The sequence below is a fragment of the Phyllostomus hastatus genome, unplaced genomic scaffold (genome assembly GCF_019186645.2).
Source record: "Phyllostomus hastatus isolate PE091 unplaced genomic scaffold, TTU_PhHast_1.1 phas_contig_210, whole genome shotgun sequence".
Classification (NCBI taxonomy): domain Eukaryota; kingdom Metazoa; phylum Chordata; class Mammalia; order Chiroptera; family Phyllostomidae; genus Phyllostomus; species Phyllostomus hastatus.
Genome location: NW_025333737.1, coordinates 18,868,750 through 18,895,266, shown reverse-complemented (window position 1 = coordinate 18,895,266; position 26,517 = coordinate 18,868,750). Strand labels below are relative to the sequence as shown.

Sequence of the window (26,517 nt, the reverse complement as noted above, 5' to 3'; positions counted from 1 at the left end):
AGGAGGATTGCAACAAGGACCCAGCTTGTGTCTCTCAATTCTCCGATGCGGGAAGAATTTATACTCCCTGCTTCTTTAAATAAAAGATTGCCCTGACCCACCTAGGATTGTTTAACGGGGGGAAAACTGGATAAAGGAGGGGAAAGCAGTGGTAGATTTCACTTTTTATTCCACTGATATGCATCATTATTTTTCACATCTTGAGCATATGATTGCAAACATTTGCCTATAAGTCTGAGAGTCCCTAACATAATGTGTATATTGGGACAAAAGCAATTTTTAACAAAATTGAGCTAAGTTGCATCTATGAAACTTGGAAATCTCAATGCCTGAGCTGACAAATATCCTGACAAGTAAATACTACCTTCATTCCATATTACATAGTGATTTCATTTGCACAAAACTTCACAATGCTCCGCCACTTCAGTCAAATGTCGGGAGCACTGGGGAAAAGAAGAACAAGTTTATCTTGATCACCAAAAAGGGATTTAAGGGAGAGAGCAGGCGGTATATTAGACTGTTTTTGTTGCCTGTCAGCTGTGGTAAACCTGAGCTGTTTGCAGTGTCTCTAGATAAGGAGCAAGAACAGCAGAGGCCGTGGCATGTATGTGTGACTGCATTCGCTTGTACTTCTTATGTACCTAAAAATTCCTAGAGGCTATGTAACGTCTTTGGTAGAACCTTTAACAGTTGTGTCTCTGCTAATCACTGGCTTCTGTGCGGTGCCCATAATTCTCAAGTCTGCCAGCCCCAATGAATAAAATGGTGGGTGAGGCTTAAGTTTATTGAGAGTAGATGAGAATCCTCTTTCCTCTCAGACTCAGCCCTTACTCAGTTCTGCCAGCATGGGAACTCTTCAGATGGTGCCTGTTTTTAATACTACCTGGTACTGCTTCTCCACTTAGACCTGGGGAGCAGCAGGGTGGGGCCTCAGGAGAGTCGCCTCTGTTTGGATGGCTCCTGCGTTTAAATGGTTATTGATGCTTGTTGGGCAGATAAATGAAAAGTTTTTATCATGGTGTAGACAATGTGAGAGGAGTAACTTGGGGAATGGAACATGGCAAGCAACTTGACTTGCATAGAAATGCTCTATGTCAAAGTTGAAAAAAACTGATGAATGAAACTTGCCTTCTTCATGAAAATATTAGAGTGATGAGAGTTGTTTACCCCCAAATTTTTCTGTAGAAGGTTGATAGGGCAACATATCGAGGAATAAAATAGTGGTTCTGTCTGTGTGGGTCCCTGTCCGTGTCTTCCTGGATGCCGTTCAGGGTTTGTGTGTCTGTTCCAGCGTGATCATTTCAGAATTAGGCAGAATGGGTTTTGTCCTAGCCCAGATTCTGCTTCTTTGGTTGGAGCTTTTGTTCTGAAGTATTCTAAAATCATTAAAACCACTTGAGTCAGCAATGACCCCTATAAATCAGGAGCTATTGTGTGCACCCTCATTCTACTGGTGCGTGCTCCATACGCACCGTCATTGAAGATGAACTGGAGGGTCCTGCTTTCTCTTCACCGACTGTTAAGTAGCTATGATTGTTAGCATTTGTTTGTGGTTAGTGAAGCAGGTTTCATTTCTCTTTGTCCTTCCCCTCCCGACCCCCGACCTCCTAAGATAAGGCTGGACAGAGCGAGCCATTCACATACTCTGTTAGTCTGCCCTTTATTTTTTCTCTTTAATTCCCAAATTAAATGAATCTTCTCACATGATAAACATTTCTTTAGGCCAGGAATAATGTTCTTGGTTGTGGTAACCCCTGGTCAGGTTTCTTTCTGAATCCAAAAGAGGAGAAATGTAGAACTGCTGCCTTTTCGGAACAATGCCAAAGTATCAGAACCTGAGTTTCCACTTGTGAGGGAAGACCTGCTAAGTTACTAAATTATTGCTCCTCCAAGTTTGTCTCCATTCGTCTGTAAGAATATGGGGCAGAATGGGCAAGCAGCAGAGCCTCTGGGATTGGCCTGGTCCAGGATGCTCTTCCTCTCTGAAAGGAGGCGCAGGGACATCTGGGGAAGGGCTATTCGATCAGCTAAGCAGCTCTTGGTCTGCTTCGGTCCCTTCGCTGGTTCTTCACCGATCCCTCACTGATTTTGGAGAGATGTGAAGTTCTGAGTGGTCGGGTATTTATCAAGCACTAAAGACAGTGTTTCACAGGAGAGAAAACAGTGTTTCTCAGTAGAAGGTGGTCCAGCTCTCTCTCTCAGGCAAGCAAAGTTCTGGGCTCCTTGCACAGATTGTGAATATCAGATATTCAGGGTCAGCAGCATGTCTCCTTTTTATTTCTTTTCCCCCTTTTCAATTTTATTTTAATAATTAAAAATACTGCTGATCACACTGAATGACTTCTGGCAGAGAGGCAGTCTGTCCCAGAAGGACCAGTTGTGGGCCATCAGGTTTATGACGCCCATAAAACCAGAGCCAGATCGGAAGGAGCATGGCCTCCCCCAGCGATAGGGCTTCTGCTTCCACGAGGGCCCCCCATCCGTTCTCTGCTTTGGCTATTTGTTTTGTCTTGGATTTTTTATTCCGTTTTATTTCCTGATACGTGTGTGAGTGTGCATGTGTGCACACATTAAAAGATATAAATGAAACAGGTACGTAATGCCCTCTGCCTGTTAGAAAGACTAAAGCCATAAAAATAACAAACGGCGTGTATTTGCTAGAATGTCAAAGTTATGAGTTTATTTTGTAATGATGTGCTCCTGCCTTCATGAGGTAAACTGGCCGTGGCGGAGGTGTTATTAGTAATATGGACTCAGTGGAGCAGAAAGCCGAGTGACCGAGAGATCAGTGTATCAGTCAGAGAGAGGGCAAATGGAAAGAGACAGCAGGAGAATGAGAAAAGAGCCGCAGTGCCTGGGCAGAGATTAAAGACAGACTGAGAGGAGGACGGGAGCCCAGTGGTCAGATGGGGTCTCCCCTGTTCCTGGGGCTCCTGCAGAGGAGCTGCCGGCATGTTGCTCAGCTCAGGTCTGCCCGCTAAGGCTTGTTCTCTGCACTTCCTTGTCAAGGAGAGCGGTAACCTGAGAGCAGTTTTGCTTTCTCTGTTCTTTTCGGAAGAGTCTCTTCCACCTTCCTAGATGAAGCATTAAATAGAACCAGTGCCAGGTGGGTCACACTGAGGTGATTACTTTGGTCACCAACTTCCTCAGCCTTTGGAGGGTCTTAATGTAGGGGCTGACCCAGCAGCATGCAGGGGAACCTCTCGAAGCTCCTAACAAGAAGGGGGAAATGGGAATGTACAGGCAGAACTTGCTGGTCTTTCAGTTCATTAGCTTCTACCCCAGAGACTGGAAATGAATAAAAGTTGGTAAGAAAGAAATGTTGTGCCATAGTTATTTTCCAAAGGAGGAGGGGAGAGGGAAAAGAAAAGGTAAAATACAGTAAGCGCTCTACAACTGTTTAGAGCTCTCCAGGGCTCCCCTAGATGACTGGCAATTACTACACACTCAGCAGTTTGCGACAGCCAGTGATCAGGCTGCCCGGCTTCCATCTGCTGGGTCAGAAAACCTCCCTCCCTAAAAGAAATTATTAACCAGTCTTCAAGAGAAAAAGAAACCCTACAATTTCCAAGTTCAAGAATATTTCTTTCTTCCTTTTTTCTTCTTTAAAGGACACTTTGTGGTTTCCAATTGCAGATGCCCTTCAACCTCACAAGGGTTAAACTCCAGGGAGCCCCCGGGCACTGAGGCCGAGTTCCCTGGAACCTTGGGAGGGAAGGACAGAGGGAGGAGAGGCGGGCTTGGGTATAAATCACTGCCCTGCACCCAGCACACAAAGGAATGCAGACTCGAGGGTTCAGGTCTGCATCAGGAGTTGCTTCAGGATTTTGTCAGCTCTAGGGTTTATATGTAGGGACCACCTTCAAAAATTAAATACAAGGGGAAAAGTAATCCTTAAAAAAAAGAAGCACCCACACATGACAGCACTTCTTTAGCTGAGACTTGTCACTGAAGATTGTCGAAGACAGGCACATTACCTCTTTTGTGTCCATGCAGTAACTCCGCCAGGCCTGCCGATCATGAGGGGGCCACTGGCCCGGGGTCCCAGCCTCACCCACGGCAGTGGTTTCAGCTGAGTTGGAATGTGCTGTGTGTATCTGTGAGGGCTCGGAGAGAGGGAAGGAGAGGCTTGCTGGTCTTTAAATTGCAACTGTATGTGTAATTGTTTAAAAGTCTTTCCCTTTTTTGTTGTTGTTGTTTTCTAAGTTTGGTTTTTGTTTGTTTGAGTTTTTTTTTGGATGAAGGTCCAGATAGTCCCTTTGAAAAAACAAGTCCCAGAAACTGGAGTCTCTGTCTTGTGGAGGAGAGAACCCATTTTAGTGAGAATCACAAAAATGACTTTGCCTTTATTTCTGTCAAGACAAGTGTCTCTTCTGTTGCTTGTTTCTCTAGGTTCTCGGGCGGGAAGTCTATACCTCCAATAACCAGCTCGGCGGCATCCAGATCATGCACAACAATGGGGTGACCCACAGCACTGTTTGTGATGACTTCGAGGGGGTTTTCACTGTCCTGCACTGGCTGTCTTACATGCCTAAGGTGAGCCCTTCCCACCCAGCACTGACACGGCACCCAGCCGTTCTGCTGCAGCCTCCTGCCTCTGCACTTGAGATCTCTTAACAGTGCAGGACCTTTTAAATGAAGTATTCCTCTGAAAGTGGTTTATTTCTTTTTTTTTTCCCCTAGAGCCATCTTTTGCCTTCTACCTTTAAAATGCCTTCGAATTCATTGGCTAGGCCCCTTTCTGATGTTTTCCAGCCACAGAAGCTTTCATGGCCTATCTGAGCTCCGATCCCAGCATATTAGGGCTTTCTCCTCCTTGTGGGTTTTCTCATTTCTAATAGTCATCCCTCCCTCTGGGGAGCTTCCCAGAAGGCCTGGGCATATTGAAATCAACAATCAAAAGGCACCACTTTGTGCCAGGCTCCTACATGGGACTTGAGACCTCCGCGTGTTCCCCAGGGCTTGGCCCACTTTTGGCTGATGGTTGGGGGTCATGGGTGTCGTTCCGTACATGGGCCCTGCTGCCTTTGTCATGACTGTTGCTGAGTTGGAGTATAAGACTGTTGTTTACTGATTGCTGTGCTGTTTCCCTCCCAATCTCCTTTCAGAGTGTAAACATTTCAGTTCCCATCCTGAATTCCAAGGATCCTATAGATAGAATCATCGAGTTTGTTCCCACAAAGACCCCGTATGATCCTCGATGGATGCTGGCAGGCCGTCCTCACCCAAGTATGTACATGTTTAAGGATTCTATGGCCCCTGGCCCTCAGCCTTTCCATTGCTTTTTCCAGCACAAACCAATTTTCGCACAATAGCTTGTGATCAAGAAAACAGCTGCTAAGTACCTGGAAGTGAGGAAAATCTGGAAAATTATTTCTGAAGAAGAAGGTGGAAAATTCTTCAAGAACAAATGAAAAATAATAAGATGAGATTTGCATATCAGCCATTGAGTCATAAGTAGTCCAGTCACTAATACATTTCTTCTATTTATTCTGCTATTAAATAGAATAATATTTGGTGGGTTCAAAGACTTTAACACAGTTAAATATAAGCCATAAAGCCCTAGAACTGTAGGACCAGAATCTTTGACCTTTCAGTTTCTATAAACAGATCAGTCAGATCAGTTTTAGGAAAGGTCTTTGTGATCCCTCCTGTACAGCGTGACTGCACTTTCCTCAGCAGGCCACCGCTGAGCGCTGACCCTGCACAGGCCCTTCCCTTCTCACCACAGTGGTGATAGTGTTGGCACTGCTCTAGTCATTAATGTGAGATCATTTATTCATGAAGAGACTGTCCAGAACTTTTAATTTTACAAATCTAGAGAACAGGAACAAGTTCTTCCTCCATGTTTATCTAATATACCTCTGTCTTGTGACTGATTTTATCTAACTTTAAACACAAAAACAAAGGTAACTCCATATAGTCAGTCCTTTGGCTGTTTTCACAAACCATACTTATTAGGAAGCTCTTTTGTGAAGCCCCAAATCCCCCTGCTACATTTCGAATCTATTTTTTTCAGATTGTTTGAGAAAGTGTTCTTTTTTGCATGTTTCTTGCAACTATTTCAAAGAAAGGATATTATCTTAAAGAAAAGTGGAATGCAGAAGATAATTAAATTTGAGTCATTGTGATTTTATTGAAAAAGAAAGAGGTCTTCATAAGAAAGACCTAATAAACCTTTGTGGGCACCCACACTAAGCCAGGTGGGACGACAGAGCATTTTTATATACATTATCTTATTTGGGCTTACTACCTCTCAGGGATACAAAGGCATCATCGTTTTACAAGATCAGAGAAGTTAAAATGACGTGTGCAAGGTCACACAGCTATTACTTAGGAGCTGGGGCTTCATCTGAAGCTTAATTATAGATGGTGTAGAGAAATCACCAGAGGAAGATTGATTTTAATTTAAAATTTTACCTGTTGTCTTTCAATGCCTTTTCTTATTAATAATAAAACTAAATAGTTTTTCTTACGTAGCCAGAAAAATCACCATAGTAATCTTCTACCTACCTTTCATTTTTATATCATTATTATGGTAACAACTATGAGTCCAAGATAAAATCCAGGGCTTTTCTGGGAAAATTCAGAACAAGATTCAGTGAGTGTTCTCCTTGGAGTTATTGGGAGCCATTTTAGCTGCTTCTGGGTTCTGCCCGTGAACCGGACATAGCCTGCTCTTTGAGGGCAGTACAGCCCCCCCACACTAGTGATAGCCCCTGTCAACATATAAGGCAGGAAGGTTTTTAAAGAAGAAAACATTTCCATTTTTAAATGAATTTTGTAATTCTAAATCATTGTTATTGAAATAAGAATCACAAAATGATCTAAGCATAGAACTTAAAATTACAGTATCCTGATGCATTCAGAAATTTGGTTTAGAACCACCATCAAAAATTGAGCTCTGCTTCATGGGGTGAACAGATGCATGTGAGTGTGCGTGTGCGTGTGAGTGTGCGTGTGAGTGTGCGTGTATGAGCAGGTAGGCATTATCTTGGTCATTATTAATGAGATCTACAGAATAAAATGGAATTTGTGATAAACTAAGTTTTCTAGTTTTTGAATAATATTTTTTCATCGACTCCCTAGTAATTCATCCTGCTGTCTATGTGCTGCTAACACTCGCTCTCAAATCGAGTGACTTCAGATTTTAATTTAGTGGAAACGTTAAAGAAAGCAGATGATTCCCTGTGATAAGTTAAAGCAGATATCTTCTAGGTGAAAAGTTAAAGTCATTTATTAGAGGAGATAGTGCTGTGATATTCTTCAAACTGACGCCCAACACGAGACCGGAATCTAAACGATCAGCTTTGGGCTCACGATAGAGAGATAATTTTGAAATGGATGATCACATTTTACACTGGGGCCATAGAGGCAAGGAATGTAGAACACAGTAATTACAAGTTTAGTCCTGATAAAACACTCTCCATCCTGTTTAAGTCAGCAGAGGTTAGCTTTCTTGGATCTCCACTTTTAATTGGTTTTGGACTTGGGTTTTTAGGGGGCGGAGGGCCATGTTCAAATTAGAAGAATCACTGAGAAACCATGAGCTGAGAGGGCAAACTAGGAAGTTATTTGCAGAAGCTTTTATGGGGTCCTGGTCAAACATGGATACCTGTGGAGCAAAACATTTTGTTTTTGCTGCTTTTTCTTAAAGTAAGATGTTGAAAGTTACATATGTTGCCAATGAAGGAAATTCTGTGTGCAAGAGAGGTTAATGACATTAAGTGTGTGCATCTTAACCATTATATTTTTTGCTATCTGTCACGAGTGTGTGGGCATGGCCCTTTCTTATGGAAAGATTATACTTCGTCAGCTGTAAATAAAGTGGATGTATATCTCGTTGCTTTTCTAGCAAAAGCTGAGTCCCTTTTCTCTTCCCCAAATTCGGATCTTCATCTGACCATTTAATACTTATCATTCAGCTGTCTTCAGCTTTCCATTAAAAGAAAATCAATGGAATCAAACAAAATTGTAAGCTGAGTTTTAAAATAGAAATAGACATTTTGAAAACATCTTTGATGACTTGGCTGCCTATTGACAAATGTTTGTGGTATTTTGAAAAAAGCCAACTTATTTATTTAAAAGCAATGCAAACTCTCTCTGCTAGCTGAACCCCATCGTTTAACAATAAATGATGCTTTTGCTGATAAATGAATCTTTTTATGCAGCCTAGCAAATGAGATAGGAGATGGTGTCTGAAGGCAGACAAACGTGCAGCTGCCTAATGCTTCCATCTATTACACTCTGGTTAAAAACACAACAAGTTCTCCCAAATAATTGCCCAAATCCAACCTTAAATTTGCCAGTTGCCGTGCATTTTTAATGGATTGACTGTCTTTTCTCTCTTGTTTTCTTTCTTTTCCTTCTGTAGCCCAGAAAGGTCAATGGTTAAGTGGATTTTTTGACTATGGGTCTTTCTCAGAAATCATGCAACCTTGGGCGCAGACTGTGGTGGTTGGCAGAGCCAGGTAAGAGCTCTCTTGTTCTGGAAGCTCTTTTCCTCCCAACTAAAAACATGAGTGGGAAGGGCCATGACTACATAGGTCCTTACCAATAATAGTCTCTTTGTCTAAACTTCTAAGAATACTGGATTATGGTCACATCCAAGGCAGCGTAACCGGAGCACTGGTCCCCAGTAATCATTTAATGTGTCATTTCAGTGATGTGTTTAATCTAAAGTCTGGTTTTGACAATATTTCCTTCTTATAATGCTAAAAGAAAAGCTAGTTGAGGGCTGTAAACAGCAACAGCCCACCAGTGACCCCTGCCCCCTTCCCAAAGACCATTTTCTTTTGGAAGCAGGTGACAAGTAAATCAGTCTCGACTGCTTCTCTGTGTCAGTAGAAAGGAGGTCCATCGTGGCATCTAGATTATTTAAGCAAGAAATGCACTACACTGGTTTATCACCAAATTAAAGTTACAAAAAAAAAAAAAAAGAAAAAAAAGTTTACCTGAAACAGGAATGAGTAAAATAAGCTGGGATACCTATATTTTTCAAGTAGAAAATTGAAGTCTCTATTAAATTTTAATACTCACTCTAAGAAGTGCTTCACTCAACAGCAAGCTCCGCACGAACTAATCTGTAGCACTCACCATAACGAGCACCTGCCAAGGCTGATCTTAATCTCTTCCTACACTGCAGAGACATGCTGCCCCAGGGACCCACATCTGGAGCTCACCTTCCTCTCGGGGGCAATCCGTTTTTCTTATCTTGGTGAAAAGTGGCACCTGCTCAAGGTTCTCAAACATGCCACATTGGGTTGAGATTTAGATTCTAGCCTCGAAAATAATTCCAGGCTTTGTAGTTCTCTCAGTACAGCAGGTCAGCACGGCTCCTGCTGCCGGGGACAAGGAGCCATCAGATGGCAGATCCCACAGGCAGGACCTTCCACTGCGACTCTAAAAGTCAGGCCTGGATTCAGCCCAGACTGAAACCCACGGGGACCAGCTCCCGTTTTCTCTCGCATCTCAGGTCTTCCACCTAAACCCAGGCTTCTGGGTCCTGGTGAGAATTATCATTCTCTGTGCCTGGTAAATTCCCACTGGGGAGGGGCCGGTGGGGGTTACACTAGAAATAAAACCCTCCTAGCCAGGGCCTGTCAGTTTGCTATAGAGAGTCCTCACACCACACTCAGACCAACTTTTCTGAAAATTTGGTTCTTATCTTTTCTACTTCAGTTTTCCTGTCTGTGAAAAAACATGACAGATTTTAACCCTCCAAAAGCCAAACCTTTGTTAGGGTTTTTAAGATCCTCCCACGGGAAACAAGAGAATGATGGTTTACACTTATGACTGGAAGAACGGGGATTACCTGTGAGCGAGATCAGTCGGGCTGGGCTTTGGTTAGCCGTTGTTTACTGCGACACTCACTCTGACTCCTTTCCTTCTTTCCACCCGATGAGTTCTGGGCTTCTTGCTCCAAACACATACACATGCTCACCAGTATATAAAACACAAATGGAGCTAGCTTCTTTCAAAAGCAATGGCATTTCAAGAAATAAATATAAATGTATTCTTCTGGGATTGTTACTGTAAGTGCTGCCAAAACTCATCTTTGGTATGTATGTTTGGAATATGTGTGCTATTGGCTGTAAATTGTCTTTTATTATTCCATGGCACCTTGTCCAGGGACACACTATAAAACAAGATGTAGCATCTTCATGTGCTAGCCTGATAAAATTTATATGAAGTATAATAGAAAACAGAAGTTGTTCTGAGCTGTTTTCAAGTTCAATAAATAACTGTAATACTCGGATAAAGATGTTCTTTATTAGGTCACATGGGCCCTAATATATAAGTTATAAGTTACCGATTTAGGGTGGCTTTTGCAATTACAAGTTTCCAGTTGGATTGTTAATCATTGTGAACAGAAATATTTCTAAACCCTCCTGTGTACCTCCTGCTCATTGTCTGGTTGTCTAGAGGGCTTTTGATTCTGATTCAGTGCAGGCAAGTGACAAGGGGGTGGGTGGTCCCCACTCAGGCCCCTGTCAGGCCTCTTGTGATGACAAGAATCCATTTCCAGTAGCCAATGTTTCAACCAAAGACCATCCTTCATGGAAAAGTTTGCTATGGAGATGCTTTGGGGGAATGAGAGACTATAACCCATCCCCAACCCCAAGGAATGCAGCTGCGAAAGTGGAGATTGAATTACATTTCCAAGTGAGGACTCACCCTGTATCTTGCCATGTTCGTTCTCTCTCTCCCTCTCTCTTCCTCTCTCTCCCTCTCTCTCCCTCTCTCTCCCTCTCCCTCTCCCTCTCTCCCTCTCCCTCTCTCCCTCTCCCTCTCTCCCTCTCTCTCTCTCTCTCTCTCTCTCTCTCTCTCTCTCTCTCTCTCTCTCTCTCTATCTCTCTCTGATTTTTACTAGGAAATCTTTATGAGGACCAAGTTGGGAGGGTATCACAGACATAGATGCACAGACTTTGAGCTCCTGGACAGTTTTTAAAATTAATGAAGCTTGGAAATTAAATACATACTTCCAATACAAATCACCTGTTTCACCAAGATTACTAGTCAAAGTTATCCCTGTTGCATTGCCCTTCTCCACTGAAAAAGAAAGTTGTTTAGCCACCTCCCTATGCTTGGCACTTATTTTTCTTCATCCCTTTTACATACATACTCTCCATCCACACATTCAATGGTGAGACCTCCTGTACCCTCAAATCTTACCTGGAACCATGTTATTAGTACTCCATAGAAAACTACAGCTCCATTTCAGCAATGCCATCACTTTATGAAACACTTCCTGAGAGTTTCAGATTCCTACTACCGTTTGGACCGTTTCCCTCCATCTTCATCAGAGAGGCTTTATGGTAAACTGAGAAATTCATTTGCCAACCACAAAGATGGATGTGTGTGTGCGCGTGTGTGTGTGCATGTGCGTGCACACGTGCTAGGCTGTTGAGCCCGAGTGCTAGGTGCTCCCTCAGTACAACCCTCGGGTTGAATTTATCCTGTGGTGGGGAACTGGAGTGATTCTGAGGGTAGTTTCCCACCACACTTACAAAAAGTTACCATATTCACCAAATCCAAAATCTCACATTTTATCCCTAGACAAGTCCGAGTTCCCCCTGTTCTCTGTATTTGTTTCTAGTTTTCCCCACCAATGTTATGATGTGAGAATGGAAAATAAATGACTAGCTGTAATGTTAACATACATTAGGTTCTTATGTGGCTAACTTTTTATCAGACTAGGAGGAATACCCGTGGGAGTAGTTGCTGTAGAAACCCGGACAGTGGAACTGAGTATCCCAGCTGATCCTGCAAACCTGGATTCTGAAGCCAAGGTGGGTCACCTCGAGTACTGTGCACGCCTGTGCTTGCTCAGAGCGGTGTTTCCCTTCCGCAGAGCCTGTGGATGTGTTGGGAGCATTGCAACCCACCGATTTTAGAGGGAAGGGCAGGCAGCAGCCTTGAATGATTTCAGACCATCGTGTGCTGAACTTTTAAAGTGACTCTAAATGTGCTGCAACATAAATTCTGCCTGAAAAATTAAATAGGCCTTTACAGTTGTCTTGTTCATGCTAGAAAACAGTCTGCTTTTGTTGGGGACGTGGTCTTACAGAAAGGCAGCGGAGACAATGCTGAGGCCCCAGATTCTCCAAACACACACATACAGAAGAGCTACTATTAGAATTAATAACGGAGTCTGCCAAATTGTGAACACCACAACCCACCTCTTTAAAAGGATTGATAACATTTTCACATCGTGATAAGATCCAGAAAAGGACAAATGCGTTGGGGAGGAGGTTGTTCAGCAGGGCCCCATCGAGTGTCTGCTGATTAACCACAGGAGAGGAAAAGCTGCACCAAGCATGGCGGTGAGAGGGCCTGGAGCCTGTGTACAGTGGGCCACTTTGAGGAGTAGTGGAGTTGAGTGTAAAGTTGCCCTTGGGAAGCCTGGACCAGGATCCTGAGAATGCGTCCTTCCATTAGATACAGTGAGGTTTCCCTCTTTTGACTAAAGAGAGACGATATAAGCAGGACTCAAAAAGAGGGGTGTGTAACAAAGTCACAGGTCCAGGATCTTTTTTCTACTTCAAAGAACATTTTAATGAATTACAATTTTTGTTTAGTTTGATTTAGAATGTTTAATCAGTCAAACTTTATCCACCTTGAAGAGATTCCCCTTCAAATGGCGTTTTTAATTGTGTCTTCCTCTTTTATTTTCCCCACCAGATAATCCAGCAAGCTGGCCAGGTTTGGTTCCCAGACTCTGCGTTTAAGACCTATCAGGCCATCAAGGACTTCAACCGTGAAGGGCTGCCCCTGATGGTCTTTGCTAACTGGAGAGGCTTCTCTGGTGGGATGAAAGGTGATTGGCCTGCCTCTGGGCTGGAGGGGCCATGACTGATTCCCCTGAACCCTACAGCTGGGGGAGGAAGGGTTTGTGTTGGGCAGAGCCTCTGGGTGTCCTGGCAGCTCATTGCCCTAGCCTTTCGGGGGATTATACGCCTTCTGAGATATCTTCTGAGTGGCAACTTGAATGGGAAAATTCAATATGTTTTACAATTCCATACAACATAGAACAGTCTGCTAGTGTTATCTAGGTGGACTGCTGTTATGGATTAGCTTTCACAGGTGAATAATGGTCCTGGAGAAATATGATTGTACTAGTCTCTGTCCCTCTTTTCTGGGCATACTTTCTGTTGCTGTTACTCTTTAACACTCTACAGTGACCAAGACAGATACTGAAATTAGCCTTTACCAGGAGAAAACAAACAAAGTCCATACCAGAGGCTGTTCTTTGTGGTAATTTGTGATATGCTTTATTATTATCCAACAACAGCCCTGGGCCTGTGACTCTGGCATATTAGATCTTTATTACAAAGACTCTGCTCTGTGCTGTGGGAATTGCTCAGTGATTAGGCAGCCAGGGTCCCCATTTGCTGAGAATCCTGTGTGCGGAACCACTGTGCACAGCTCGGGGAACACCACCAGAAACACACTCTGTCTCTTTGAATAGTGAAGCTGTCTCTCTCTAGTGGCCAGAGATTTGTGGCCATGCTGAGGCCAGAACTTCATAGCAGGAGAGGATGAGGATGCTGATGAGCACCACAGAACTCGGGGTTCTGAAGTGGAGTTGAGTGGGCTAGGGGACTGGAGGGAGGGAGGAGTCGATGCTGCTGGAGTCAGCGGAGTGACCGAAGAAGTGTGAAAGCGTGAAGTCTCGGTAGGGCTCCCGGACATACCTTGGGGCCCGAGCGTCTCTGCTCTGAGGGAGGAAACTGGGGAAGTTACCCTTTTATAGATTACCAGCTGTGTCTGGAGAGAGATTAGAGCCTTATGCCAATAATTTCCCCTTACCTGGCTCGGAAAAGCCCTGGATGGCCAGGCCTTCCTGGCAAAATGTAGAAGACTCGAGTGGTTTTTTGTTATTCTAGTTGTAAAGTTCCCCTTTGCCCGTATTTGCTGGAGAACTACCAAATTTTATACTTTTCTTAGGGGAGACTTAGACAATAAATGCAAATCAATGTTTGTATACTTTCATAGACTGTCAAGGTAAAACGTTTTTTGACCAACATAATAAAGCGGTGGTAATACCATGAAATGTTGAGAGTATAGTTTAAACAAGTCAATCCTACTTTTTTTTGAGTTCCTATGTGCAAGAAACTATGCTAGCTATGGCAGACAAAACAAAAATAAGGCAGAAACAGACATAGCCTCAAGGAGTCAAGAAAAATGTCTTGGGAAGAATGGTAAAGCCATAATGTATAAAGTATAAGCAAAATAGCACAGTGTTTGAAAGAGAATGATACTAGACTAAATTCGGGAGAAGGGAGCCTGAAACCCTTTTCATTTATGTACATGAGGTTCATTTAGTATGAGATTTCACTTGATCCCAAACTTCTTGGCTAGAAGATGTACATTAACATTTAAGAGAGAAGACAATGCTATTAGTTCTTAGGTATATCTCTTCTGGAGGGCCACTGCAAATTCACTCTTCCTTACATTACTTAGGAATAAGTCAGCCTGACTATTTTGTCTAACAACTTCAGAGTTCAAAAGTTTGCCATGTGCCTCTTGTAGGAAAAGCTTCAATTCCACTGCATATTTTGGCTCAGGCCTAGATTGGCTGCTAACCCTGTAACAATAAGGACAACAACAATTAAGATTCATTAAGCTCTTTCCATGGGAAACTATGGCTAACCATTTCACATGCATTATCTTACATAATCATCACAACAAGCACCTCTGAGGGGTAGGTTGTATTATTATCTGCAACTTACATAAATTGCGACTTATGTTAAGTAAATTTGCCAAGATTATTTAGCTAGAAATGACAGATCTGGGAAAGGAACACAGCTCTGTCTGACTTCCTGCAGCACAGCTAGCTGATTTTTAGAATCTTGACCAGGCCTGGTCTACTAAAATACCCCTCGAATAGAGGAGCTAGGTTCCTGAGAAGTTATTATTCACCTACCGCCCCTCTGCTTTGGAGTTGTCCTTGGTTATTGTGACAAGAGCTTAGACATGAGTTATGGTTCTTTACTGTAGTAAAACATACATAACAATATTTATCATTTTAACAGTTTCTAAGTGTGCAGTCGGCAAATTTAATACATTCACAATGTTACGTAACCATCACCACTATATATGCATATACCCAACTTTTTCATCATCCCCAACATAAAATCTGTGCTCATTAAACAATAACCCCCCTTTTCCCTTTCCCCCGTCACTGGTCAAAAATGAGTTACTGGCCTGATACAGACCAGGGCCGACTCTGTTTTCTGAATTTTGGTGATGTTTCATCTGCTTACACATCACTTAAACCAGAAAAGCTTTGGGGAAGGTGGAGATCAGTGCAGAAGAAGGAGGTGGAAGGAAGTGCATCCCCTTTCGTATTCACATACAGGTCAGGGTGTTTTCCACATATTATCTCATGTAACGGGACCTGAGCTGAGAGTCGCTCCTATCCCTTGGGGAGATGTTTGCAGTTTGGTTTCAGCACTGGCTGGGGATTATGCAGGGAGGGAAAATAAACAATTATGCCATCCCCCAGTGCACACAAACACACAGCCAGGAGCCGACTGCACTGTGGGTAAAATGGCTCCAAAATTGTGTGTAATGAGTAGGAAAAGATTAGAGACAGCTCTTGCTATGCTGAAAATTGACATTAGTGGAGGGGGGAAAAAAAACTCTTTACTAGTCGGCCTAGGAGGTCTAATTCGAGCAGTAAAAATATAAATAAATAAATAAAAGCATGTCAAGATGGTATTGGTGCTTTTTTTCCAATGAGCTCTATCTGGCCGGAAGGCTATTCAGCATAATGCAAAATTAAATTATAAAAACTGGCTGAATATTTAGATGGAGGAGCCATTTGGAAGCAGTTTATTTAGACGAACCGGCAATGACCCACAACAGGGAGACATCAAGCGTGAAATTTACTAGAAATTAGCACCAGGGTCCCAGCCTCAGCATGAATAGCTTGATAGGATGCAAATCCCAGTGATATTAAGCTGCCTCACTGCTGGTGCTACAGGGTCACTCTCAGTTGGCTTTTCATGTTATACTTATTATTTTTTCCTGGGACAGGTTATAAATAACAATAAAAAAACATTTATTGAAAACTTTAACTGGAATGAGAGTCTATTTTAAAGTCTCTGATTACTTGGATGTTGAAATACAGTGTCAGCCAGGCATAATGAACTCATGAGAGACATTATGTGTATGCAATTTGTATATGCCTAGTGTTTACCTCCAGCTTCTAACAGAGCATCTCTTTCCAAGTCAGTATAATCTGTTCCAGTTTCGAGAGTACAGGGCACTGTGGAAACACCCTACCACCCTGCTCCCTTGTTTGGTACATGGGGGCCACGGTTTATCCATGTCGTGTAACAGTGAAGCCCTGAGGCAAGGCTGGTGTCTGGATGCTAAGAACATGCTGGAAAGACTGCGTGATCACCATTCATGCAGATATTCTTTGCTCAGAATGCTTACAAGGCTCTAAGCTCCCACCTCTCCGATGAAGAACCTGTCAGTTTTTTTATATTCCCAGTTTCATTTCTTATGGCCTGAGAATTGACAGTCGGCATATGCATAGCTTTAAAATTCCCTAGGCTGATGTCTAGCCTAAACCCTTGGGAATAGCCCCTTCCCTGCTATTCTTGGCTGTGATTTTGCTCTGTCTCTTAAATATGGATTTCAGACAAGTGTGTGTCAGATTATTGCCAGGTGCTTCAGCCTGCCTTTCAAAATGTGTGGTTTGGGGCAGCTGGGATTCAATATGAGCCCGTTGTTTGTAGAGTTTGTCTGTTTATGTGTTTGTTTATGTTTCAGTAGCCTTTGTTGTTTTTTGGGTGTTTTGACGGTTGAATTGTGAGTTTGCTGGTGTTCCAGGTTACGTGGAGGTATTATTTTCAGCCCCCAGTTGTCAGCTATAATCAACCTTGACGCCCCTTTTCTGCTCAATCTTGGGGCCTGAAGATAATTGTTTGGCCGTCACATACAAGCTGGTAGTACCGTTAGTATAATTTCTGATATTTCTGACCATACAAAGAATCCAGGCAAAATTCAGAAATACTGAATCGTTTTCAAGTCTCTTCTGGTTTCTGTTTCACTCAGCCATTGAATCAGATGCTAGAAAGCCTCAGCCTCATGGCCCTTCCATGCAGTAAGGATGATGAGTTAAGAATAAGGTAGCAGAAGGTGGACTTTAGATCCCAGAAGATCAGGGTTCAAGTCTTAGCTCTGCCACTTCCTTATTTACTCCTGAGTTTACTCACCTGTAACTTGGATATGAGAACAAGATACCTGTCAGTATACACACACACACACACACACAATCATGCTTGTTGGTATTCAGTAAATTAGCCATGATGATGAAAAGGAGGGACCAAAGTCCATTTCACACACACTCAGCTTCATCCCAAACTATTTGCATATACTAGAAATCAACATTTTAAAATTAATTAAGTGGAAGTACATTTTAAATGAAGTTGCCCCCTCTCCTTTCTTTTGGAGGACCTGGGTCTTTTAATCATAGATAATACAGAGATAGATTTTGATATAGATATATCTTTTAACCAACAAGTGAATGAAAAGGCTGGAAAGTTTCCCTTCATTTACCTCTAATTTGATTTTTTTCTTTTTTACATGGGATGACTTTTTTGGTGACATTTTTCTGTTGTTTTACTGCCTCTGTGCTTTCCATTTCTTCTCTGTGCCTGATACCGTTGAGGGTCACTCCTTTCTGTTACTTGTTCTGAGACTGTAGTCTTGGCAGCACTGAAAAATGCACTGCTAATTACACAATTATTTTATTATGTAGCACTGGTTGAAATATCCACTAAAGAATTAATTTAGTTAAAATAATTTGAACTGAGCAATTATTTTCATAACCACAGAATTAGCGTAAAGCGCTTAAAGTCCTTTATTCCCTGCTCTTCATACAGCAGTTGTGTAATTAGCAGTAAATTTTTTTGGTCTTTGCTTTCCTCCCAAAGGAATAAATGTCTTTCCTCTGATCATACATACAGTGTACATGATCATACACATTTCTCATAGAATAGGGAGTTTTCTCTGGGGCAGCAGCTGGATTTTTGGAATTTCTGAAGTCTGCACAGACTTGCAGTGGACGGTGCTCACTAAGGGTTTCTGTACCGAGTCATTTTTACTTTGGAGAAGGTGGCAGTTTAATTTGCCAGTTGCTTCAATGAAAGCAATTTCTATTTGGTTTTTGCTCTTAACTTCCTGGAAAATGCTTCTTTGCTTTGGAGTTCCAGAATTGATTTATTCCAAATTGAGATCCTCTCCTTGATAGGAAGGTTTGAACCCCGTTGAACCTGTTATTTGGTGTTTAAAAAGGATCCATTGAAGTACTCATTAAACATCTGGAATCATAAACCTCAAGCTTTAGCAATGTTTAGACTTCGGTGAGCTAGGAAATGGGAAGAAGTTCATAAATTATTGGGAAATAAATCACCGGTACTACTTTCCAAGGACTGACTCTATTTATGTGCCAGGTATCCCTTTTCTTCAGGCTGCTCCTGGCCTGGGGGGATATCACAAAGTGTACTCTTTAGCAAAGTGAAGAGCTAGCTCCTCTTTTTATGTGTCTGTGAGACATTTCCAATAAATACATATGCATTTAAATGTTTTCTCTCCCTGAAACCCTGATAAAAATGCAACCTGTAAAGAATTAGTTTTTCTTTCTCACTGTGTGCTTTCCAAAGTGTGTATGTGCTCCTTCATTCAGCAGACGCTGACTGAGCACTGACTACGTTCCAGGCACTGAACGGGGGACACTGGGGATACAAAGAAGAAAGATGCAGTTTTTGAAGGATCCTTTTCCATTAGCTGCACATATTAAGGGTTTATCATATGCTAAGTATCATGAGAAGAATTGAAGAGAGCTTGACTAGCTCTTCCTTCAGAAAACTTAATGTAGTGAGAGAGATCATATATTGACATGAAAAATACTCAACCTTTGTAGAGCAAGTGTGAATTAATGTGGTGAGACCTGAGTACAGAAATTTAGGGAGACTATGAAATGGATATGCCATCCATGGGGCCTGCACACTGAATCTTGTGAAAGATCATGCACTTCTCTGTGCTTTCGAAGATCCCCTGGCGTCTCGAATACAGGTGGAGCTACCAATCCCTTTAGTCTTCAGGGTGGCCAAACAGGACCTGGGGTGGCTGAACCTCAGACCTGTCACCTCTGGCCACCTCGTGGAGACACAAGGTATCATAAATACTATTTTCTGTGTGTATGATGATGTGAACAGTGTTTGGAAGCACTATTTCTTGATTTCTAATTTGTCTCATTCTCCATAGATATGTACGACCAAGTGCTGAAATTCGGTGCTTACATCATTGATGGCTTACGGGAGTGCTCTCAGCCTGTGATGATTTACATCCCTCCTCAGGCCGAGCTTCGGGGAGGCTCCTGGGTCGTGATTGACCCCACCATCAACCCCCGGCACATGGAGATGTACGCTGACCGAGAAAGCAGGTAGCACTCCTTCCCTATTTCCATTCACTGCCTCTGGGGATCCTCTAGCTATTGGTTTCTTCCTGGAGAACATTATAACTGGGAGAACTCTATTTGCATCTGTCCATTCCCAGAGGACTCCAAGGTCAGAAAAATGGACTTTCCAAATAGTGTAAGTTGGCATGAGAAGGAAACCAGGCTGGAGTCAGGCTCTCTCAGTGTGATCCCCCACCCCAGATTCTTTTACCGCAAAGTCTTTTATTCCAGGTACCCCAAACTCACAGTGATTCTCTCTTCCTGTTTGTTGTTTAGATGTGCCTATTCACTCTCTCTCTCAGGTATGTGGCAGAGGGAGCTTAAAGCAAGTTGGAGTGGAAGGACAGGATTGTTAGTCTAGTTCCAGAGCCTAATCCAGCTCTGCCACTGACTGGTGAGGAACGGGGAGTAGCCCCTACTCTCCCGGGCTGCTCCTTCTTGTCTGTAGAACAAGCTGGATGGTCTTTGAGGTCCGCCGCGGTGCCCACATGCTGTGATTCCAAACCAAAGCTTCTCCCTCAGAGTCCAGTGTCTCCCTCTGACAGTTCTAGAGACTTGGAAAACACAGTGTTTGCAGCACACAAAGAACTTCCAGAGAAAATCCCAGGTTTTCGTTGAAAGGTGATAGCTGAAAATCCTAAAAGTAAACCAGATCCAATCCAGCTTCCTTTCATAATCTGTGTGCAGCTCTTTCCAAAGTAGATAAATTTCACATCGTATTTCCTTGACATCTTCCATGCCAATTCCTGTATCCATTCATTTTATTACACTTGTGTTTCTCTTTTCCCAGACTGTCAGCCTCCTGCTTCAAAAACTGCTTAGGAGAGTCCAGTAGTTTTACTGTCAAATCATTAGGCTTGTGTTCAGTGCTTAGGAATTTATTGTTTTTAAGTTCTAACCTAGCCCCTGATCTGATACCAGATCAAAGAATGATTCCTCTGCAGATTTTGGAATGAGAGTGTGGTTTTAAGTCCACCTTTGTCACCTGTTAGACTCACCCAAGTCTCTTAACTTGCGGTACCTTAGTTTCCTGATCTGTGAGATAGAGATGATCGTGCCTGACTTCACAGTGGATGGGGACTGGGCACAGGATTGCTATGAGAAATTTTATCTCAGCACTTGGAACAGTGCCATACACACAGTCAGTGTGTTAGCTGTATTTTTTTCTTTTTAATGTAAATGCTTAGAAAAAAGAAAGGTGTTTAGGGTAAGTTCCTGGTAATAGAATATCATTAGTATGCACTAGAAGTAACCTGAGACCTTTCACTTTGTCATTTCCATAGCAGCAGGCAGACACTGAAGCGGGTCAAGCAGTAGAATGGCCCCGTGTGTCTGAGTGCTACCAGCAGACTGACAGCTGCGTGTGGGACTCATCAGCACCGGCCCCTCATTGTACGGCCTAAGTGCTGGGGGCTGTTCCCCTGCCATGGGAAAATAATGTGACTGCTGTTATCCTTATCCGATGTAGGTGGTGGAATCTGTATTTTTCTCCCTTTGAGATGGATGTAGACTGGTGTGATGAGAATTATTTTAATTGCCTTTTGCCAAGCCTTTCTCATACCTTACTTAGATACTTCTCTGGTGCCTGCTTCCCTCCCTGGAATTACTTCCGTACCATGGGTGGGCAAAACCATAATGAAACTATTTCCTAGTCCACAAATTGTAACTGGCCTTGTTCTGTTGTCTCCTTCCTTTAAAGTGCCTCTGTTTCTGTTTTGTTATGTTTTCTTTCCTTGCTGTTCAATCCAGGGCATCAGTTCTGGAGCCAGAAGGGACAGTAGAAATCAAATTCCGAAGAAAGGATCTGGTGAAAACCATGCGTCGGGTGGACCCAGTCTACATCCACTTGGCTGAGCGATTGGGTATGTCTGCTTGTCCTCCTGGCAAATCAATGAGCCATTCAGCTGATTTGTAATGAGTGCATTCTAGGCCAGGGGAAGAGGCACTGAAGCATTTGATCAAATTCATGATAATCTTTATTTACTGTCCTCTATATGGTAAGAACCCTGGTAGAATGAAATAGTGTGTGTAATAGGAGGGAAAGTGGGCCCTAAAAAAGCAAAAGTCACCCGATTTTTCTTCTGATAGTTTTTTATAGTTCACATAGTCCGTCTTTCTAGGCTTGTTGGATATCCCTGCAAAGAATGATTAGCTAGGAGTTGCCGTTGGGGCCAGGCTAATCAGAGAATATGCTGGACTTAAATGTCCTGTTTCCGCTTGTTTCTTTGGACAAAACCTGCCTCATTTCTGCGGGATGTGAGAGTCAGTATCTTGGGAGAGGAAAGCTGGAAGCCTACCCAGGCAGTGTTCTGGGCCATCCTGAGCTAAAGAAGTGGAAATAAAGATCGTGCACTGTTGCTTCCAGAGGCTGTGGCATCAGCAGCCCCGAGATCGTCCAGCCAGGGCTCTGTTGCTCCTTTGTTTTGGGGGCTTTTGGGAAATGCTTGCGATTTGAACACAGGACCAAACTGCAGGGGCCCCGTGTTGACTCCAAAGTCTGAATGAGTTTCAGATTCTTTTAAAACACTGATATTCTGCTCAGATCTCCCATTGAGCCCCCTGCTGTGTTTGTACGGATAATTGCTTGAGCTTCTTTTGTTTATTGGTTTGTTTTGTTTTCGGAGAAGCAGAGATTGTCTTTAAAAGGTAGTGAAACGCAGTGGATGAAAGGTATAAAAAAGAGAGATAGCTAGCTCATCTATGTTCCAAATAGTAATTTAATTAATGAAGAGCCATTTGTGGACTCCCTGAGATGGTATCCTCACCATCTACAGACACAGAAACTTCTGTTTGCTGCCACTCCGGAGCTTGTACATCCTGGTGTTTGGCGCCATGAGCCAGGTTGCTTGCCACACACAGTGACTCGGGTTACAGTAAACCCTGTTTGTGTCCCATTGTTTGCCATCAGGCACAACCACCAACAAGCCGAACCCACCGCAGCCTGATCCTTTTATGGGAATTGCACACGCACAACAGGAAATTGGCAAAGTTGTTTCTACAGTCTGTTGCCACCCAGAGTTGTTGAGGTGTTTTTTTTTTCTTTCTTCTCCAAACAGGATAATTACTTCTGACCAACCCATATACTTTAATTAAAGTAACTGCAGCTCAAGAGCAAGTTCCTCACAACTGTGCACAGAGAAAGCTCTAAAAGCTTCAGCCACTGATAAGCATCTCACTTAGATGGCTCATAATTGCTCCCAGCATCCAGCGATCGTTGCTGCTGTTTTTACCACTAATTCTCTACAAAGGCAGCAATGCCACAATTGCAGGACACAGCAAATTGCATAATTTTCTCTTTTTCCCCCCCTTTTTTTGCTGGTTTTCTTTCTGGCCAATTTAAAATTTGTCAAAGTCGGTCTTCTTCTGGATCACTGCCCTTTGATATTCCGTGCACTCCATTTGCCACAAACAAGCCGCAGGGCCGCAGTTCATGCTGACTCCAGCAGAAGCAGAGAGAGCCCCATTTATCTTACACTGCCTGCTGAATTCCTGCTCATTAACTGGGGGTTCACTGCCTCTTTTTAACCCCCCAATGGCTGTTATCATCCCTTCAGAGTAACGGGGTGGTAGAAGAGGGATCCTCTCCGACATCTGTTTGCAGAACGACTGGTGGTGAGGGGTGCGGGGTGGAACTTCTTTCTCTGGAAGGAGAATGATAGCGCTCCCACCCTCACCCAGCACCTTTAACTTTTGAAACATAGGACGGGGAGAGGGAGGAGATTCCCAAGTGATGGCCGTTTAATCATTTGTTACAAATCATCTCATTATCAATTTGCTGTCCACATTGAAGAAAACCATATTTATTTAACCTTGACCAAGATGGCACTGGAGAAAGACTCCCGAGTCTGCTGAATGTGCAGCAGGCGCTGGCCCAGGGCAGCCTGGGAACGTGAGTGGTGGGTGTGGGATAAGAACAGCTGGGCACAAGTCTCGGTTATGTGGCCTGCAGGTAAATCGTTCCGCTTCTCTGAATGTCGGTTTCTTCATCTAGAAAGTGGGGGCGATAGCCCCCACATAGCTAATGTGAGGATTAGATAGATGAGTGTGCATTTGCTTTCAATCTGCATTTTCAAGCATGGGGATTGGCATTCTTTCCTTTCCGTCTTAATCAATAGAAGAAGCAGGTGGCTGTGTCGGGGGGCGGCTCTCTCTGTGCCTCGGGTCTACTTTCGGAGCCAGAGCTGTAGGAGAGGAAGGAAGAGAGACAGGAGTGGTCTTGTCTCCCAGGCGCTCGCCGTCCCTCAGGGAGACTGCGCACACCCAGGCATGCTTGCGGCACAACAGGTCAGCGGGGACGTGAGCAATACGCTGTGCTCCTCCGAGGGTCACGTCGGCTTTTGGCCTCTCTCTCAACGCCCAGAACCAAAGACTGCCAACATGCTTTCTCACAAAGTGGGTAGAAATGTCCTCATATTCCAGATTGGGAGACTGAGGCAAAAAAAAGAGTTAAATGAGCCATTTAAGATATAAAATAAATGTATGATGGAGCCCAGAGTAAAATTCTGATTCCATACGTTCTATTTTTCTCTGGATTTCTTCAGATTTTACCTCAGCTGAATACTGAACCTGACCAAAATTAAACAAGAATTCTTTCCCTTTGAGAACTACAGCCAAGTCCACTGAGAACAGTCAGATTCAGGGGAAAGCCTGTGGGCGGGCACTCTCCTGTGTTCCCGGTCCCTTCTCCAGCCGGCCTCTTCATGGGGGTTTGGGGGGACTCGGCCTTGTCCCTCAGACCACCCGGCGCACAGCCCACGGGCTGGGTTCAGAACACAAAAAGTGACCTGTCACCATTTCACATACTTAGTTCAGGTAGGGGCTGGGGAACTACCAGTTCGCAGTCCTGTGACTGTACCAGTGAGCCTGAGAACAGGCTGTGCATTAGTTCCTGGCAGAGGTGAAGGGAAAATCACCCCAGAAAGAGGTGGAATGGAAGCCCACGTATCAGAGTCTTTCACTGCCAGACCATCTCCGCCCCGGAGTTCTGCACCGGGGCTCGGTTAGAGCCTGTGTGGGCAGGATGTGGAGGATGAACATCCCACCATTCTGGCCGCCTGAAGGAAACCAAATTTTTCCTCTGGAAATAGGCGCTGAGCCCTATAAGGGCGTCTTTGTGTCTTTCTGATGCCCTACCTCCTCACAAAGACAGGAGCAGGGAGAGTGGCTGTGGAACAGAACGGCCCTCCTGGCCTGGCCTCCCGAGTGCTGGGACCCGAGGTCCCTTCCTGGATCCCTGCCCTCCTCTCCCATTCAAAAGGAAATGACAAATCAATTTAGACAGAGAGAGAACTGTCCAACTCAAGTGCGAAGCCATTGTAAGTTCTGCACCGTTGTCTCCCTCAGCACAAAGAGCACCCGGGCAAAGGAGCCTCTCAGTGGAACTTGATCCTGTTCCAGACCCACGTCTCTGTTGTGGCCCCGTTCCCGGACAGCTGGGCGGCTGCCATGCCGCACCCTGGCTGTGCCCGCACGGAGGGCTGGCCTGATAGTGGGCAGAGGGAGCCCCGGCTGAGCCCAGCCTGGCCTCCCCAGCACCCACACACCTGTTCGAGGCACCCTGGGTGCAGATGGAGCATCGTGGCTGTGGGTGAGGGTAAATTGTCTATAAAAGTCTCCAGGAATGCCTTCCTCCCAGGCCTTCCTGTTGGCAGCCAGGATGACGGGAGAAGGACACTTCCCTGGGTTAAAGCGATCCAGGGGCTAAGCTGCTTTTCTGGTGGAGGTGGTCGAAGTCTCGGAGCTGTGTGTATTTTTCCTTCTCTTGTGTCCATCTTCAAGACGTTGTATGCTGAAAAGAGCCAGAGTTGCTTGTTTGAGGCAGAAGGCAGCACCCTTACTGGAAAGTTGAGACAAGGAAAGAAAGACGTTCAAATACCCATGCTTGAAAAGTGGCCTCTGGCCCTGTCACCTGTTGTACACAGAGTATCCTTACGGGGAACATGGCCACCCAACCACTGCGCTCTGGGGTAGGTGAGCCAGTGACAAACAGTGTAAGGTTTCCCATCGCAAAGGCAGAAACGGTGGGGCCATGCCTCCTCCCTTAAATTAGCAGCAGCTTATCTCCTCCCTCGTCACCCGGATTCAGAGACTCTTGGGCCTCACGGAATTTAGTGCAATAGTGACCACGTTTTCTAGAAGGGGAGGGGGCCGTTTTGGTTGGCTCCCTTAATCTGACTGTTTATAAAAGCATCTGAGCTCACCCATCCCCAGGAAGCAGGGATTCCCAGTCCTGTCAGGCTGGCGGGATCAGGCAGGCATTTCGCTAGACTGAACCTGTCTGAGACACCCTGTTCCCCACTTGGCCCCAGCTGCCCCAGGGCCCTGTGTCTGCACCTGCCTGGCTCAGGGAGAGCAACGTAGGGGGAGAAAAGAGTAAAGACTTCAGTCATATTGCCACCAGAATTCAGAGAATTCTTTGCTGTCTCCTGACTCTTTTGTGTGGGGTGTTTGCATGGGGTACAGGGCACAGGGCTGCAAGGGAGTTTTTATATATATATAACTTTATTCCTATTGGGCAATCTCTGGGTTTACTGTAATGTTTTTTAAAAAATATGAACAGCAGAGCAGGAACACCATTGCAAGGAGCCTTGGGGTTAAACATCCCTTGAGAAGCTTGCTGTTAAAATCAATATGCAAATGAACTTGTATTTAGATAGGTATGGCCCCCTTTGAAGAAAAACAGATATATGAAAATGGGATTTTAAAAAAAAACTAGATACATTGGGAGAAATTATTCCCATTACAAAAGGATTATTTGCTTTACCAAAGGATTCACTGCAGGGTTCCTTCTAAATAGCTCCCTTAAGGCATTTAAAACAGGATCTGATTTACGCAGTTTTTCAAGAATGCTTTTGTGCAAGGAAAGGCACACCTGTTATGGATACGGAAATAGTTTTGCAAAGGTTTTTTTTCACTGTATCTTACTATCTTTATCGAGAAATTTCTTTCAACATAGAAAATATGTTTGCATAGATCTTTTAAACAGCTACTTATGTTTGTACTTCTGAATCTTAATAAGACTCCAGTCTTTTTTATGC

At 43.9% G+C, this 26,517-nt stretch overlaps 1 protein-coding gene across 9 annotated transcripts in view; it reads left to right on the top strand.

The window, feature by feature from the left end:
- ACACA (acetyl-CoA carboxylase alpha) overlaps positions 1-26,517 on the top strand; it is a 259,834-nt gene that overhangs the window by 215,848 nt on the left and 17,469 nt on the right. For all 9 annotated transcript variants that reach the window (XM_045835837.1, XM_045835836.1, XM_045835833.1 and 6 more), the window contains 7 exons: positions 4,393-4,536; positions 5,109-5,229; positions 8,375-8,471; positions 11,696-11,792; positions 12,685-12,820; positions 19,288-19,465; positions 21,230-21,342. In XM_045835837.1, the coding sequence (XP_045691793.1) occupies positions 4,393-4,536; positions 5,109-5,229; positions 8,375-8,471; positions 11,696-11,792; positions 12,685-12,820; positions 19,288-19,465; positions 21,230-21,342 (886 nt within the window). The remainder of the gene's footprint in view (positions 1-4,392; positions 4,537-5,108; positions 5,230-8,374; positions 8,472-11,695; positions 11,793-12,684; positions 12,821-19,287; positions 19,466-21,229; positions 21,343-26,517) is intronic.